Source organism: Rhamphochromis longiceps, linkage group LG2, assembly GCF_057381845.1.
Source record: "Rhamphochromis longiceps isolate RC_006_pf linkage group LG2, R_longiceps_female_GT1.1, whole genome shotgun sequence".
NCBI lineage: Eukaryota > Metazoa > Chordata > Actinopteri > Cichliformes > Cichlidae > Rhamphochromis > Rhamphochromis longiceps.
The window spans coordinates 32,764,202-32,783,574 of NC_140558.1; the positions used below are offsets into that span (position 1 = coordinate 32,764,202).

Genomic DNA, 19,373 nt, shown 5'->3' on the forward strand with positions numbered 1-19,373 from the left:
CCAAGATTGTGGAATAGTTACTCAAGCATTCACCCGTCACTCCCCGAGGGGTAAGAAGTCACTTGGGTCATTTAAATACAACCTGCAACCTCTCCAACACCAACCAAGCATAGGATTTACAGTCATTTTCTTTTCCATTCTTTTATCTCATTCCCTGAGAACGTTGGTCAGCGTTCCCAAGCTGGAGCTAGAGTGTAAAAACTGAAAATATATAGACAATTTAGTAAAATTCAGAAATTCTAAGAAAAGCAGGAAGTAATAACTCAAAGCAAGAAGCTGATTGAAGACGATGGCTGAAGAGAGCACAGCTGCAAAACATAGCAGCCGTTCATACGTAATGGAGATTGTCACAATTCCACTGTGGCATCAAAATAAGGGCAGGGGAAAAATACTCTGAGGAAATAGACCAATGTCCTGCTGTGAAAACAAGGCAAAACAGTCCAAACAAGGGGACTGTTTATTTCCATGACATTGACGCTTCTCCACCACATCGATTCGCCTCCATCTCCCTTTGCTTATTATAATGGATTGGATTTATATAGCGCTTTTCAAGGCACCCAAAGCGCTTTACAATACCACTATTCATTCACTCTCACATTCATACACTGGTGGAGGCAAGCTACAGTTGTAGCCACAGCTGCCCTGGGGCAGACTGACAGAAGCGAGGCTGCCATATCACGCCATCGGCCCCTCTGGCCAACACCAGTAGGCAAGTAGGGTAAAGTGCCTTGCCCAGGGACACAACGAGCAGGACAGAGAGCCCGGGGATCGAACCGGCGACCTTCCGGTTACAGATGCGATTCCCAACCCCTGAGCCACGGTCGCCCCCCTATTACTATGTTCCAGGTTCCATCTTGGGACCCCTTCTGTTTAACATCTACATGCTCCCACTGGCACAGATTATAAACAACAACAAAATAAACTATCACAGCTATGCAGATGACACACAAATATATATCACAATGTCACCAGGAGACCGAGGCCCTGTACAGGCTCTTGGTAAATGCATTGAGGAAATCAATGACTGGTTGTGCCACAATTTTCTCCAGCTAAACAAAAACAAAACTGAGGTAATAGTCTTTGGCGCCAAAGAAAAACGATTACAGGTCACCAGAGAACTTCAATCTATACATCTAAAAACCACAAACCAGGCGAGAAATTTGGGTGTAGTGATGGATGCAGACCTAAACTTAGAAAAACACATTAAGACAATAACAAAGTCAGCTTACTATCACCTCAAGAATATATCAAGGATAAAAGATCTGATGTCTCAACAGGACCTGGAAAAACTAGTCCATGCATTCATCTTTAGTAGGCTTGATTACTGTAACAGCATCTTTACAGGTCTACCTAAAAAATCAGTCAGACAACTACAGCTCATTCAGAACTCTGCTGCTCGAGTCCTCACTAAGACCAAAAAAGTGGACCACATCAGTCCAGCTCTGAGGTCCTTACACTGGCTGCCTGTCCGTCAGAGGATAGACTTTAAAGTTCTGATGCTGGCCTATAAAGCTCTGAATGGTTTAGGACCAAAATACATCAATGACCTCCTGACCCAGTATGAACCATCCAGATCCCTCAGGTCATCTGGATCAGGTCTTTTATCAGTTCCCAGAGTCAGAACCAGACACGGAGAAGCTGCATTCAGCTTTTATGCTCCTTATATCTGGAACAAACTCCCAGAAAGCCTCAGATCAGCTGAAACACTCAGTTTATTTAAATCCAGGTTGAAGACTCACCTGTTCTCAGCTGCATTTGAATAAAGCACCAAATCCACACTTTAAGCTTAAATTTCAAAACTTACATTTAACTACTGATTTGATCTACTGTTCTGATTTTATCTGTTTTGATTTTATATACTGTTGTTTGTTTGTTTGTTTGTTAATTAGTCAGTTAGTTTATTTGCTTGTTTTATTCAATTTTAAATCATGCTTTTTATTTGTTCTTGTTTCTAATGTCTCTGTAAAGCACTTTGAATCACCTTGTTGTTGAATTGTGCTATACAAATAAACTTGCCTTGCCTTGCCTTGCCTTCATCTATCTGCCTTGCAAAATAAGAGAAGGTTCATATTCCAGGACCTTCTGACTGTATTGGAAGAGAGATAAATGGAACTTATTCTAAGCATCAAGAGTTTGGACGTGTGAGAACACAGGAAAAAACTGTTAGTTCTTTTTGCACTTTACGCTGCACTCGCAAATATATCATCTTGTGCATTACCATTTCACACAATAGCACCGAAATTCAAAAGCAAAGCTCTTATTACTCATAACTATTTTGTCAAGAAGTGCACACCATACTGAATAGGAAGCCTTTCATGGAATTTTAACTCTGACCCAGACTTTACTTTTATCGGGGTGTAGATGATGAGATTTATCACCTCGCACTTGGCAAGCTCTCTGAGAGGAAATTCATCTTTAAAAAATAACCACCACTCCAGCTCAAGAGGTAAACTTCCAGCCTATAGATATCTGGTATTTGAGAGCTATGCAAGGAATTCCCAGATGAACAGCAGCTCATTAATGGACTTAATGTGATTGTGTATTACTAGGGGTAATTTTTCAAGTGTTACCTGGAACTGAGTGTTGAATGTAGGAGAAGATGCGCATATGTTTATGTTTATCTCTCTTTGGAGTTTGGTTTGGCAGGGCATCAGTCTTTCCTGATTCACTGGAAATGCAGCCTGAATGCAAACAACAGCAAAGTATCATAGCTCATGTGTATTTAATATATGGTGAGCTCAGTATTACAGTTTGCTGCTTGGATTTCCTTTTTTTAAAAGAAAAGTTGCTTGTTGGATATATAATAAAACACTTTTTTTTCAGTGACACCACAAACCTCAATGTTTCAGCAATTGCAGTTATAGCCAGTCTATTACAATAGTAGTGAAACCTTCTTTTTCTCTGAGCATGAATGAAACTATCCACACTTACAGGGCCAGTGGCCTTTTATTAAATTTATCTGACAACAATAACACCTGGTAAATTTGGAGGCCATGTGTTGACACTGACCTCAATATCATACGTGTTCTCCAGTTTTGGATTCATTCCAGCAAAGTGGGTCAGACAAAAGCTGAACTTCAGCAGCACTGGTCTCCAAAGTAGGATGCAGCGTGTGATTTCAGTAACCTCACTTCACCTGGCACCTGCCATTGTTCTGACATAAACGGTAGTAACCAGACCGAAAAGCAGCGCACATTTCGGTGCTTTTTGTCGGTGCTTTTTTTCCCCTGAGATGTCATACACTTTGGATTCTAGCCAATCATTTTACCTTTCCAAGGATAGTAGGCGGGCCCAGGTACGTACGTTCTTTTAGAGCAGAGCTACAAATTAAAAATGCCCAAGGCGAAGCAGTCAAAAGTGTGGCTGTACTTCACAGCAAAAGATGCAAACTCAGCAGCCTGCAACAAGTGCTTTAAGGTGATACTGTGCAAAGGAGGTAACACCTCGAATCTGATGAAACACCTGGCGACGCATAGCGTTTTTTTAAAAGCGGAGAAATGCACCGTATTTGATAGCTTGCTGCAAGACCAAGCAAATCTACTGCGGGTGGGTTGCCTGTTATCGGACCCGGAGTTAGTAACATCCCCCAAGAACCTGAAGAGGAGAGTCCTGGCCCCTAGCCCTGCCAGTGTAGCAGAAATGATGACGGATGATGATGCAGCAGCAGCCGTTCTTCTCTGCGTGAGTAGCTTAATGTTGTTCGTGTGTAATTTATGTTGAGTAGGCTAACCACGTTATTAAATTAATGCACGTACCCGTCGTAGTTACATGCGGTTGTCTTCTTGTTTGATGGCAGATACTCCCTTCACCCTGGCCAAAAAGGCTAAAATGACCAAAGAAAAAGTGGAAAACAGCTAAACATGAGAGGTTTTTGGACAAAGTTTGTGTTTTTTCCATTGTTTAAGCACTGCTCCCAGCCAAGAGTGATACCATATATGCCCTATAGCTGCAGAAAAGGCTAACATTTTACAAAAAAACAGCTAAACATGAGAGTTTTTTGGACAAAGTGTGTGTTCCCCATTCTTTAAGCACCGGTTCGAGCACCGTTTAAGCACCGGCACCGTTTCAAAAGTACTGGTTTGGCACCGGTATCGGATAAAACCTAAACAATACCCAGCCCTATGTAAGGGTCCATGTTGTTAAAAGATTCCTCTATTGAGCTGTTGTGACAATGGAGACCATCCGAATTCTTCAAACATTTGAATCTGGCAGCAGAAATGCAGACTGATCAGACCAGGCAATATTTTGATTACATGCCTAAATTGAGCTGACCCCATTTGATTTGCAGAAATCAGAATTGTTATTGGATATTTCTATATCTGCCTTTTTACTGGTTACATGGTATCCACATTGCTTTCTTCACTGCTTGAACCTGTCCTTTACTTGGAGATTTATTAAGTCACGTCTTATCTGCCCATTTTGCTGTCCTACAGTCTAGTATTTAAGTAACTAAATTCTTTTTTAACCACGAAATGTCTGAGAAGTCAACTTTAGAGTCCCGACCTAATCCGCTAAAAATTGAGTGTTCTGCCGGGGTCATAGTTCTGTTAAACTCTAAAGATTTTATTTCTCTGCTCAATATTTCTTCTGCGGCAGTGTCAGCACACAGATGTTCAGTGTAACACCACAGGTCTACACTGTAGAGAATTATTAATCTTTGAGGCCCCTGTATCTCTTTGCTTTTTTTTATTATTCTATCTAAAAACAGTTCCATCATTCAGACACAGCAGACAAAAGCCCTCAGCATTTTAAATTTAGGTAATGGTAATGGGCCGAAAAATGCTATTCTAGATTATGTCAGGGGTATCAGTGATGTGCCACGGGACAATTAGGCTCATAGGGTGTCAATGAGTATTGATTCAAGAGTATGCAGAAGTCTGTTAACCTCTCATAAGCACAAAGCCCAGTGTCACACAGACAGACCCACATGCACATTAGCCCACTGCCACTGTGAAACACTGTCATTTAAAATAGGGAGAAACTAAGAGGAAGATGTGGCTCATCTGTATGCATGTTTATACTGGCACATTTATGGTTCTGGATGTTATATATGTATGTTCATCTGTTACATATGTGCTTACATAACCCAGGAAGCCAGTGCAACTCCCAAGTGACTCTGATTGTTCCTTGGATAGTTTTTAGTCCTCCTTTTTGATTCATTTGATAAGATGGAAAGTTAGATAGGATGAACTTTAAGCAGTCCCATGACTCGCACATGTTTCGGATTAATGAATCACATGTGTGTGTTCTTGTATCCATATTTGTACATGTGTGGATGCATGTTGTTACAAGGCCGAGCCCTCCAGCCTACGTTATTACCATGTGGATTAGTGTTTGTTTTACCTCCCAAGGGAGCGCACGCAGTTGTTTTCAGTTAATTAAAACAAACTACCTGCAGTTGTAGCCTCAGGACTTGGATAAAATCAAATATCAACACAGCGTGGTGTCCAGTTACTGCAATTTATGTACATTTTTCAGCATGTGGTCTCAGGAGATGTGTCGTGATTTAATTAAAAGGTGGGCTTTTAAAGCAGCTTTTAAAATGTAAGCAATACTTCAAAACTTTACATTTCATGACAGAAAGAGATTCAAAGTACACACCCTGTTGTTCATCCAATTACATACAACACAAATCATCTGTGTGAGGCCTTCCAGCACAGGTAAGACACAGGTGACAAATAACTTGTTTTATTTAGTGTAAGTGCTATGTTGGCTGCTCAATGAGTGGGCAGTATTTCTGCTGCTTCTGGGAACGAAGCTCCTGGAAGGGGGAACAGGTGCAGGGAGGGGACAGCCTGCGCGCCTCGATTAACAAGCAGATGGTGGAATAGGGTTTATCCTGGGCCAGAGAGCGGATTGTGAAAAAGAGAAGAGAAATAGTGAGAGAAATGGGGTTGGCGACACACTCAGACACCTAGACAGGTAAACAAGCTGGAGTAACCTAAGAGGAGAGACACGTAGGAAGGATTAAATGACAAATGAACCGATACCAGTCAGATGATGAGTGAGAGGATGTGAGAGAAAAGAGGAATACATTTATGTCTATGTAACGTATCTGGGCAGTCATATGATGTTTACAAATGATGCCTCCTGTAATTTATGCAACTTTTGAACACGCAAACTTTTGCATATGTTGACTCTGAACTTTTCTGATTCATCTGGAGTCACAAATATGTCAAACTTTTAATTTATTCTCTAATTTGGTTTATGACCCCATACCCAGAAAACTCATTAGTTCCATTAGCCCCACAAGTACTTTGTCTCTTTTGGCAAATACCACCATGCTGACATGCGACATTAAAATGGTGAAAATGATGTGCAGGGAAATGCAAGTGGAGTCCTACTCTAAGGTACAATCACAGAAAATGTGAAAATAGTTGTGGTACCTCATCAGTGGGTCTGTCTCAGCAGTGCTTTGCACAAGTCGTATTTCTTCCCTGCATCTGACTTTTAAAAAGCTTAATCGGTTGTTTTCCTAAAGCTTCACCATTGTGCTTGTTTTATCAAAATCTCACCAGTTGAGTCTCGGATATGATGCTGATTTTAAGAGTATGATGAATATTGCCTTTGGATAATTTTTTCTCAGCCCGTGTATCCATTTTGATTGGTAAAGCAAGCTGATTTTGATGTTTGTCAAACATCAGTTATGGATTCTCAGCTTTAATTATTGTGTTCCCACTGGGCCCAAAACTTTCTCTCCTTCTGTTTGCGCTTCTAGGTTTATTATCTAGCATTATTCACAGTGAATGTCAGAAATTTCAGTTCATACTAAAATGACGGCTCATCTGTCAGACTGACATTCCTAACACCCAGATCTCACTACTGTTTTGGTTAAAAATCAAAGATGTCTGATAATTTTCTCAAAGTTTTCTCAAAGCGTAACAAAAAAAGTACATGTTCTGCTCTTGTAAAGATCTTCCTGTGTGTTTACACTCAACATGACCACTCAAAGCACACCGAACTCGTCAGCTCCTCTGAGTGGATTTTCTTTTACATGTCATCCTGTTCATTACAGCTCGAGGTGAGGATTTGTGTCACAGTGGCTTATTACAATGATGTGTCCCTGTGCTATGGCTATGAATTATGCAATACTCAAATAGCTTAGAGTACAATATATGACTGTGACAGCACTGTAGAAATATGTGGCATTTTATTTCCAGTACCAATTCAGTTCAAAATCCTCCAACAGCGATGCTGTTTACAGCTTGAGGACCTCATTGGGACTGGAGTGTCGTTTTCATGATGAAATTTATTGGAAAAAAAAAACATGGTGGGGAAAGTGGAACCAGCACCAGCACCCCACTTACACACACACACTTACCTCCATTTAAATTTACAGTTTAAGACCAATGTCTCTGTTGTGGTATTCACAGGCAGCTTATACAGAGACAGAAGGCAACAGGTTGAAGATAGTGCTAAAATAATTCAGAACTATCATGCACAAGGGTTCAGTCCTGCCATCCCACCTCCTCAAAATGTCACTGCTTCTCCAGAGTAAAAATAAATAAAGAGACACACAAACTGTTGGCCCTGGAGGAGAAAAAGAAGAATAGATGTGAAATCTCTGTCAGCAAGCCAAGGTAGGCCTGCTTTTATTGCAGCTGAACATGAAAAGCATTCAGATTGACTGGTAAGTACAATGTTAATCAGCTGGGGGATGGAGGCTTATCAATGGGCTCACCTGCTGTAGCGTTTAGTTAGACGGAAATTATGAATTCTCTTCAGCTCAAATAAATGCTGATTGTATAAACCACTTAACCAACTTTTCAGAGCCAAAGCATCGGAAAGCAAACGCACAGATTGAGTGCTGAACGAAGGTTACTCGGGAAGAGCTTTTCTTTTAAAAGAGACAAAATTAGCATCTGTAAATAAACAATGGAGAAACTTACACTCTAGTCTACTCTGATGTAGAAGGAGACTTTCAAAGATAAAACCCCACCCCCCCTCACACCGTTTGCCTAATTGTAACAACCATCTTGCTTCAGAGCAACCACCGCTCCTGATAACCTAACCAGCACCACCCTGCAAGCCAAATTGGCAATTAGCTGATGAGCATTTAACGAATAAAACGTCACATAATTCCCATGGGAATTGGTTGACAGAGGACCAGAGCTAAAAGTAGTCCACATATTGACCAAAAGGTCAAGCTTATTACATCAAGTGAATGCTAGCGTTTCTTCCTAATTGCTAGCTATGAAAATAAACAAGTGTATGGGCCTCAACAGCAGGAATAGACACACAAATACCAACTCACAGTGTGGCCATGATCCATGTCAAAGAATGCAAATCCATTCACTTTTTTTTAGTATTTAATTTTATATTTTAAATTGAATTTAAATAAAAAATGAATTTAAAAAAATGAAGAATTAAAAGAACATAATCTTATTTGACTTCTAAAAAAAGAGACCTTTTCTTTTTCTTGGGTATTAAATTTGCCCAAACTTCTGTATTTCCCTGTAATTTCCACCTCTCTATCCTCTCGTACCACCTCATTCAAAAACACACAACCGTCGTTGCACTGAAACATCTGCGTTCAATTAGCAGGAAGCTTTCAGTGGCAGCGCGCATTATCGGAACTCCAAAGTTCAAGAGCAGCTAAACATCTGCAGCGCATCTGTCTTCAAGCATGTTTTTACTGTGAGAGAGCACTTTAATCTAAAACACACAACCTGCTCCGTCTCTGTGCTGCATAATGAAGTCTGGTTTTCATAAAGTGTACGTGCAGTCTAGTCACAGTTAAGGGGAGTGTTAAATGGAGTAAAACATAACATGACAGGAACTTTTTCAGTGCGGACATCGTTCTGCTCTCTGGATATCAAAAGTCTTGTCTTTGGTCTCTTGTGCGCTGAGTTACAGGACCCTAAACTGGCTCTCGGACAGGAATTCTCACCAAGTCTAAACTGCCTCCAAATATTCCTGTGAATTAATTATTCTGTTCAATACTATATAAGGAAGTAAGTGTTCCAAATTTCGAGCCAATAGATGATGTTGGCTAGGCCGGCTGTTTTTTTCTCATTCTTTCCAACTTAACGTGTACTTACTCCCTGATGTAAGCTTTAGCTCTCTTACCTTACTATAGTAAGGTTGTAATTGTTGTTTTCATGCTGAGACCCCTGTTACTAGAACAACACATTTTGTCTCCCAACACAACAAACAGTGATTGTAACATATCGCTATCACAAAAAAGTGCAATTTTGACTGATGTAACTAAGCTATCAGGGACAATAATTAAAGCCAAAATTATCTCAGCTGGAGAAATGTAAACACACCAGAAACACCTGGACACACAAGCAGCAATCCATTAAGTGTTTTCTAACATAACTCCACACCCTAATGCAATTTACAGTTTTTTCTGAATGCTTAAGCACATTTTTTGTAACTATTGGCTAATTTTGCAAAACTCTTCACACAAATAAGAAAACCTGTCACCCAATAATCAAAACATTGTAGTTCTCTTGCAAAAGCGAACACAGCTAGATTAACTCTTCACACCTTCGTAAAAATGGTGTTTCCGTATCAAACAGTACACACAAGCCATCATCTACTAAGCACACAATGCGCCAACTGCACACTGATGGTATGAATACAAAACACATCTGGCTTTTGCTTTCTCTGTGCACAAGGTAGGCTATGTCAGTTTGAGCTCATACTTCTGTCATAGATCCATAAGCATAGAGGGATCCAAACTTCAAGTACTGGTGTTTATTCAAACACATCAAAACAAACACAAGTGTTTATTTCCAAGTATAGGATTATTTGCAATCGCCATAATGACTCTATGGGTTACTTGGTCTGCAGTGAACATGCTTCCTCTGCCCCCAGCATCTGGTCATCTAGCAGTTCTGTAAAGTAACAATTTCAGTATTTTTACATCAATGGTATTGGTGTGTTTCTCATTGGCATATGGCAGTGCTACAAATCTTTGTGCGAAGTGACTGTATTACAGTTTTTGCCCACTGCTTGAACACATTTTGCAAAACTCCGCTCTCTGTGCCAAAACTGTACACACAAGTACACATGACACAACACTGGGAAATATACCATTCACATCTGTGCCAAATTGAAACTCCACTCCCAAAACCTAAACTCTGCTGTCAAAACCTAACATTCCTTTGTCAAAATGTAACTCTGTTGACAAAATGACACATACTTGCATCATATGCAAACACTTACAGATCAGGGGGAACACACTAGTCTGCTGTACATAAAACACTGCAGTCCTTGATTTTCATTGTTTATTCAGAAGGCACATTTACAGGAGACACATTTCCAAACAACCAAAAACGCAAATAGACCTACTCAGTATTGTACATTGCAGTACCATGAATTCAGATAAAGCAAAAAAAAACAACAACAACACAATAGTACTGCAATAGAAAAAACACTATACTGTAAACACAAAAAACCATGACAATTGTGCATAAGTGGGCTCATGGATCCCGCCGTCTGTTGGGGTCTGGCCACAGGACCTCATCAACATCGCAAGCAATGTCCTCTCCCGCTAGGCACCGGGGTAAATATCCTCTTGCTCTCCCTCCATCCATGCTTGCAAAGTTCTTGGAATGGCTACGCTGAGGGCTTTTTGTAGTTGGCTAATTGGTGTTCGGTTTTGCAAGTAGGTGCCTTCAGGTGTGTATTTGAGTGGTTGCAATTACCCGATGTGTTTTGTATTTTGGGTACATGTGTTTTCCAAATGGCACCCTGAGATTTCATTTTGTGAGCGAAGTGTCTTATGTATGAAATAGAGTGTAGCATGCAGGACCATGTGTGTTGCATGAGGGAGTAGGTGTGTTGCATAATTGGTACTGGGGTGCAAAGCAGCGCTTTTGTTTAAGGTAGGGGTACATGTGTTTGAGGTATGGTAACAACAGCTTCACGTTGTGTTACTTTAGTCTAAGCATGGGTTTGTAGTGTTCAAGCAACGGGCAAAAACTGTAACCAATTCTCATTTCAAGATGTCCTTATGGTACTTGCTACAGTGTAGCGGCTCGAGTTAGGCTGGACCCGTTGGCCAGCTACCCTCAGGGTCATTCCACGGTTGATTACATGGTCCACTATTGTAGCTCTGATGTCATCAGCAATTCTATTTCTTACTCTTCTTACCCTTCCTCTCCCCCCTCCTCATCTTCCTCTCCCCCCTCCTCGTCTTCCTCTTGCTCCTCCTTGTCCTTGTCGTCCTCTTCATCCTACTTCTTCACCTCCACGTCCTCTTCCTCGGCCTCCTCTACTTCTCACTCTTTCTGCTCCCTCCATTGTACTCCGCACACACAGCTTACCTGTATTATAGTGCTTAGGCAGATTGCAAAGTGAACGAATTATCTAAAAAAGTTTTCACATGTGAAAGTGTGCCAGACAGTTGGCAAATTAGTGTTAATGATAGCCATACATGTGTATACTTTTGCTAGGAGTGTGTTGGAAATTTGGTAATTGAGTGTTGTGCAGTGAATTGTGCCTACAGTTTTGCAAAGTGTGTGTTACAAAATTGCAAACTGAGTGCAAAGCAGTTTTTGTGCTTTTAGTTTTGCAAACTCAGTGAGTGGTTTTGCTATAAGTCTGAATAGTTTTAGAGATTGTGCTACAGGAATCACAGTTAGGGTTTAAGCATTCAGAAAAAACTGTAAGTGGGTTGGCATATTTAATAGATGTAAATACTAGTGAAATTCAACTATTTCTTCCAAATTACTTAAATGTTTAGACTTTATTAACGTACTGCTAAACATACTGTCTTATTGTTAGTTTTTTTAAGCTTTTAATATTATCACTTTCATTGTGTTCAATGACATTTTGAACACAATGAAAGGTCCTTTTTTGTTACGATTGGTACCTACTCCTCCTCCATTGCCCCTGTTACCTCTGGTGTCCCCCAGGGGTCTGTACTGGGTCCTATGCTGTTCTCTTTATACTTGTTACCCTTGGGCCAAATCTTTTAAAAATACAATATTTCTTTTCATTTTTATGCAGATGACATTCAAATCTATTTTGAACTGGCTGAGGCTGTCACACCATCGTTGCAACACCTCTTCGATTGTATGAATGAAGTTAAAAACTGGCTGCTGAGCAATTCCCTCATTCTGAATGATAACAAGACGGAAACTGTAATCTTTAATAGTCCCATTCGTCAGCCTGAACTAACTAGTATATTTGGGCCCTTTGCTGACTCTCTTTCTGATACTGCGAGGAACCTGGGTGTTGTCTTGGACAGTCCCTTTAAGCTGGACAAACATGTTTCCTCTGTAGTTAAATCCAGTTTCTATCAATTATGTCTTATCTCCAAGGCCAAGCCCTACATACCACGTAAAGACCTTGAAAACTTATTCATGCCTTTGTTACTTCCAGATTACATTACTGTAATTCCCTTCATATTGGTCTACATTCTGCCCTTATTCACAAATGGCAGCTCATTCAAAATGCTGCTGCGTGTGTCTTAACTGGGACTGGTAGGTTAGATCAGCAGGCCAAATGTTCCTGGTGTGACCGAGATCTCGGCTTAAGACCAGAGGTGACCTCTGTTGTACCCTACCTCTGGAATAATATTACCCAATTCTGTCTGATTCAATTCAATCTTTTAAATCTCAATTAAAAACCTATTTCTTTAGCCTAGCCCTTCCGGCTTCCTAGAGCCCGCATGTGTGATGATACTGTATTTTTTCATTTTGCTCTGATTATAATTTATAATGATTTAACCTTCAGCCTTTGGCTTGTGCCTACTGTGTGCCTATTGTGTGCTTACTGTGCCTGGTGTATATTGGATAGTTATGTTTCCCACCTGTCACTATATTTGTATTTGTATCTGTAATTGCACTTACAGTTTTTTACAGTCGCTAACAAGCGCCTACCCATACTTCAGATACTTTTTCTAAACTCTTAACACAGACCCACACCTACAAAACACAATTGGCCAAATGGATAATATCCTTCCCAAAAATACACTTTGTTAAATATATACTAACTCCTCATTTCAAAATTAGAACACATCTTTCTCTGCACACACTAACTGTACAAAAACACTATAAATCTGACTCAAAATGAAATTAGTCTGTCAAAGAATAACACTTGTTTTCACTTCACAAGGTACATGCAGTCAATCAAAGTACACCAGGTTTCAAAATACTGGCTATTATTGACATTACAAAAACTGCATAGACTTTTATGTTTCAGTTTCACAGGTATTTGCATGCGAAACATGCAATCCACCATATTGACACCAGAAATGTCTTGGTTGGTAACTGTATGTCCACATGTACAGTAATGTTCACATTCAAAAGCATTCCAGTAAAAAGCAAACAAGTTTTTGTTTCTTTACTGTTTACCACAGGAGGTACAGTAGAAACACGGTATGATAGGACAGAGAAAGTTTTACAGTATTGCTTACAGTGAACAAAATATCCATGAAACACACAAGAGCATTCTGAACAAAAAAACAACAGCAAAAAGCCAAGATAAAAAGGGGGGAGGGGGGCTAAAAAAAAGGCAAAAAAGTTGCATCTAATCTCTGCGATCTTCAGGGTTAGGCCACATGTTTTCATCAACATCACATCTGATGTCAGCCAAGTCGATGCACCTGGGATAAAACCGCCTGGTATGTCGGATCCACCCTTGGCAATCGTCAACTGTGATGTCCCTGGAGCCAGCATCCATGGCTTCAAGGAGGGACATCTGGTCATGTGGCTGATGGTCATAAACCTTCCACCGCCATGCAGAAAAGAACTCCTCTATGGGGTTGAGGAAAGGTGAATAGGGTGGAAGGAAGAGACTCACCAGTCTTGGGTGGACTTCAAACCATGTTGTTATTGCTTGCGAGTGATGGAAAGCCACATTGTCCCAGGTAATTACAAAGGTCCTCATGTTTTCACCCTCCTGACCCTGCTCTGGAACCAGGCGCTGGTGGAGATCATTGAGAAAGGCAAGCAAGCGCTCTGTATTATAGGGTCCAACCTGACATTTGTGAAGGAGTAATCCTGCATTTGCAATTGCTGCACACATGGTAATGTTTGCCCCTCTCTGTCCTGGCACATCAACTGTGGCCCTTTTTCCAATTACATTCCGTCCACGTCGACGCCTTTTGGCCAGATTGAATCCTGCCTCATCGATGTATATGAATTCATGAGGGGCCTGGTTGGCCTCCAATTCCATAACTCTCTGAAACAAAGTTTATGTAAGTCATGTTAGTACTGTATACCATACTGTACTGTAACCTAGTATTGTGTAGGTTACCTACTTGCAAAGTGCAAAGCTTATAGAACTGGACATTGGATTGAATATACACTGTACCTGGACATATTGTCGTCGTAGCTCCTTGACCCTCTCACTGTTCCTCTCAAAGGGAACAGTGTAGAGCTGCTTCATCCGCACTCTATGTTTGGACAATGTCCGCGAAATGGTTGTGAGGCTGATTCTATCGATATTGTCGAATATCTCATGGTCCGCCACAATTCTGGTTTGTATTTCACGCAGTTTTATTGCATTATTTGCAGTAACCATTTCCACAATGGCAAGCTCCTGATCATTACTGAGGAGCTTTCCTCTTCCCCCAGAGGGTGGAAGACGTTGCATTCTTTAGAAAGACAGACAATTCAACATATGCATTACTGTATGACCATATTGACATGTCAAGTGAGAATAGGAACAATCCATGTAAAATGCAATACTTACCTGTTGGTTTGTTGAAAGGTGCGTATAATGGAGGCAACCGTTGACCGCCTCAAATTGGGCTGCACTCTTTCACCAGCCTCTCTTAGTGAAAGACCATGGTTGATTACATGGTCAATGATAGTGGCACGGATTTCATCACTGACTACTGTTCTTGCAGCCCTTGGAATGCCACCACCACGCATTCTTACACCTATACCTTGCCCTCTCCTTGGGCCTGCTCTTCTCTCTGGGCCCCTTGCTCTTACTCCTCCTCGACCAGACATTACAGTGTTTGTCTTTTTTTTGTTTCCAAAAACATCACTCCTCAAGGTCTTGCCTTATGAAGCCCACTGAGTCTAAGCCAGAATGGAAGAAGCTGTGGTTGGCCCAATTTACCCAACATAAATCAGCTGTGTGTCAATTATTCAATTGTTTGTTTGTTTACAGCTGAGATATATTTTTGATATTGATATTGTTTTTGTACTGATATCATTGCAGGGGCAGAGGTTTTTATACTGTATCTAAGGTTTGGAATATTGTTTTTGCTATTGTGGGATGTTGTGTGTTAACATTCGTAGATACTACAAGAACAGTCCATAGTTTTGTTGGGAGGTATAACTTGTCTGTTAAGAAAATGTAAGCATTGTGGAAATGTGTTCACTGACTGCATATTGGGTGAACACGACATGAAATGTGTGAATGGTATGGCCACAACAGACCGATCCTGTGCTAATTGTGTTTAGAGTTTTGCAAATGTGACAACTGTTTGGACAAACGCTTGTTAGCGACTGTAAAAAACTGTAATTGATTCTGTGAAGCACTTTGGCACCCTCCTCAGGTGGTAAATAGCTAAAACAGTCTCACAGCATTAAGAGGAAAAGACACAAAATTGCATGTTTTCAGTCAGAAAAAGTCCAATCTTTTCTGTTTACATACAGACACCTACCACACAATTTGGATGTACATGGAATTATATTTATTCCTTTTTATTTGTCATGACAAATTTTCAGTGTTTCCAATGTTAGGAGTCATCAAGGTCCAGTTGTACAGACAAACAAACAAACAAAATATATTATTTATCACACTCAGTCTGTCATAACATTTCATCTGAACAAAGAATTATTAGCCATTATATTCAGCATTACTAAGAAAAGACCATTAAGATCATAGATGTAGTTTATAAGAAGCTCTTCAGCTCATCAAATCTGAAAAATAAACCAAGTACATTAAAAACTGTATTTCAATGAATTCATAAACATGTCGGTCTCTGCATTGACAGTAGAGCCTGTAAATCAGCTTTGCTCTGCTTGTTGGCCGTCGCAGTGGAAATGAACAGAGCCACAAAGCAGCAGGTTCAGCAGACTGGAGCAGAGAGGAGCTTACATCAGGGCACAGACCTTCTCTTACTGAGAGCGCTCCCACATGGACATGATAATACGACTGCAGCTACTGTCTGGTGTCTGTGTGCGAAGTTCATACAGTTCAGAGGGGCACGGGTGGATATGTGTACAGTGTGTGTCATGGGAAAAATATAAATTATTGCTCTTGGTTTCCTCTGAAGTTAAAGGGAGCTGTTTTGCTCAGGGCCATCAAGAGTGAGTCATAGCTCACTACAATACTTTAAACAAGCACACACAACCCAACAAACACACAACCTCTTACGAGGTAGGTCATTCATGCATGATCCTTCGTTGTACCCCATCCCCATTTTTTGAGACATGTTACTGGCACGAAATTCAAAATTTTCCATAAAATAATGACATTTCTTTTTCAAAATGTGATGTTTTTTTTAGATAATCTATGGTGAACAAAATAAAAAACCTGAGATTAGGATTTGTTTCTTTATTTACATGTTAAAAATTCCATTTTATTTGGTATTGCAGTTATATTTGAAATTCATGTTATCCACTATAACTATTATAGAGATTCACATTGTCGTAATCTTTAAGACTGGAGACCTGGTTGTGAAAGCTTGGTCCCTAACCCACAAAGCTGAAAAGGTCAAAATGATCTCATTACACTAAAGTGGAGGCCGCAGTGCACGTCGCACAAACGCAGGTGTGCTGAAACACTTCTTCTTCTGGGAAAACCGATTTGTGAACATGAACAGGGAAACAAGCAGGATATCATCGCGTGTTTGTGTCGGTGTGTATACCTGTGTCATATTCAGAGACAGTTTGGGAGTCAGGTGCTAAGTGTGTGCTGCGGTTTTTGCTTAAGGGATATAATCTCCTTTAGTTCTCTATGACACTGAGAGTGAAAGGAGATCATTTAATTTTCCAGTCAGCCGCATACCTGAAAAATTGTTGTACAGTAATGTTTCCTATGCAAATGAATGGATTTTATTTTTTTTTAAAATGCACTGTTGAACCGAAGAAGTTTTATCTAACCTTAAAATTAACTTATTATTAATTTGTATATATGAGTTTTAATGTGTAAATTTGCTACATCCAGCAGTTTTTTGTAATTTATTTCTTAAAAATGTGTTGTGCAATTTAGCTTTCCTTGTTTTAGAACATGATAAAGAAATGCTGCTGGGGTAAATGAAAGAAATCTGTCAGCACGACTGTGTGAGACCCAAAGTGTATGAAATATGTGTTTACTGTGGGTCCTCTAAAAAATAAAAATAAAAAAACATACAATTCTATGTTAGATAGTGAAACAGGAACCTTTCTGTCATTTAATGTTTAACTATATCTTAATTATGTTAGTGTAGTATGGCTAGCCATGGGGAAGGTCTTTGTCAGTAGGAAAAGCTGTAAAACTTAAAATACAGTCAAAGAGCCAGACAAGATTTTTATTTCCTTCACATTTTACAAAGTAATCCAATGGACCAGATTGGAGTCTTTGCTGGGGCGATTCTGGCCCCCGGGCCTTACATTTGATACCCCTCAATGAAGCTGTTTGGCGATAAGACTCCATTGACTGATCAGAGCAGAATGAAAATCCCAGTGGTGAAAGGATTTAGGACAAACCCGGGTGGTGATAAAGATCAAGAATGAAGTTTGGATGGAGCTCTGGGTGACCATGGTGAGGAGGAGATTTGGAGGAGACAGGGAAAAGGGAGCTTTGAGATTTAAAGCACACAAAATAGAGGCTGATTGGGTCAGAGAAGGCAAGTCTAGAGCAATGATATGGAAGTGACATAAGGAAAAGACTAGCAGGCAGACACCTAGTAGCAGGCAGATGAGTTATTAAAGAACATCCTTTCTAAACGTATGTATTGCATATGCAGGCTTTATTTGCTTGTTCTTGAAATTAAATAACTACTGATATTACATTTACGGTATGTCATAGATAGAATGCAACCCTATGATTATGTATACATTGTACTGCTTTTGTTTCTTTGATTTTTCAGTTTCTAAACCAGATGGAAAACAGAACAGCTGCTGTTCCTGATCTTGTCTTAGGCCAGAGGTTCCCAAAGTTGCGTGATGAACTCTGTATTCCTCATCCACACATAAACGCGAAAAAAGGAGTTTTAAAAAATCTCGGTTTTCAGTGATTCGAAACGGCGTATACGTGTGGACAAAATGCCCAAATGTAGTGTATTTTATTACTACCTGTAATTTATTGCAGTTTACTTGTATTTGCTTAACTAAATGTTTGTTTACTAAATGTTTGAGGTGTGACATAAACCGCAATGGAGTTTGAAAACAAAATATAGGTGTGTGTGGTTGGATGATGTATTTGTGCGGGGGTGGGGTTACAAGAACAAAGGCCCCCCTTTGTTCGTGTAAGGTTAAAACAGAGTCCTCGCTTGTTGATCCTGCTCTACAAACCTTCACTACTTTTGTTCTTTTACTTGTACACTGCCTCTCCTTCATCATCAATAACAAGAGGTGAGAATCCTTAACGTCATAAAGAAATCTGCTGTCTTCCCAGATCTACTTGTTCTTCTCACGATGGACTGATTGCAGATTACATGATTAGTAATTAGTAAACACATTGAGCAATACGGCATATTGCATGAAGTAAGGAAGAGGGGAACTTAAAAATGTAAAAAAATCAGAAAGTTACTGTACCTCCTAAAATTATGTGAAAAGGCCTTGTCTGTAGCCACTACATTTTCAAAATAATAAACTGAATGTGATGTAGATTTACTTTTTATGTGCTACAGCAGCTGTTTTCATATGAATGAGATTTAAACACGGACCAAATCACACTCGTATGTTTGGAAATTCCGGTGATAAAAGAAAACTTACTGCATTCTGAAGCAGTCTCGATTTTTCGTATGCGATAAAAAAAAGGAACGACTTGCTTTACAAAACCTCTGATGTAATGAATGAAAACCCAATAAAACACACAATAAATAAATCCCCATTGCAATCAGGGTTCTTACTTCTGAAAGAAATCTCATTTTAAGGGAAAAACTGCACTTCACAGGGTGCGTGTCATTAAATCTCCGACCATCGACCTCTATATCCTGCTTTCTTAAAGTGTTTCTCTCTCCCAGCAGTGCACTTCTAGCCCTTGTATTGTACGATTTCAAATATCTCATGTCTCTATCAGCGGTCCTCTGCAAGCTCAGCGCTGACAGCCCAATAAACCTCAGCTTATTCTTCAGCTGAGATGCTGCGCAAGATGTGTGCGAACCACAGTCTGAGACATGATGGTACGATTAGGTACACAGTAATATGCGAGATGCTGTGATGCAAAGCTCCATCCCTGCTTGTTTCAACACTAAATTATGTAAGCTGAAGTTTCGCAACCTGAAAACCTGCAAACAAATACAAAGTAAA

At 40.0% G+C, this 19,373-nt stretch overlaps 1 protein-coding gene across 1 annotated transcript; it reads right to left on the minus strand.

Moving 5' to 3' along the window:
- Positions 1–13,452: 13,452 nt before the first annotated feature.
- On the minus strand, positions 13,453–14,738 carry LOC146677556 (uncharacterized). Its single transcript, XM_085382306.1, has 3 exons — positions 14,653–14,738; positions 14,272–14,554; positions 13,453–14,139 (listed from the first exon to the last, which is right to left on the minus strand). Exons 2-3 carry the CDS (start codon positions 14,551–14,553, stop codon positions 13,486–13,488), a joined length of 936 nt encoding a protein of 311 aa, XP_085238432.1. The 5' UTR covers position 14,554; positions 14,653–14,738; the 3' UTR covers positions 13,453–13,485.
- Between the last annotated feature and the right edge of the window lie 4,635 nt (positions 14,739–19,373).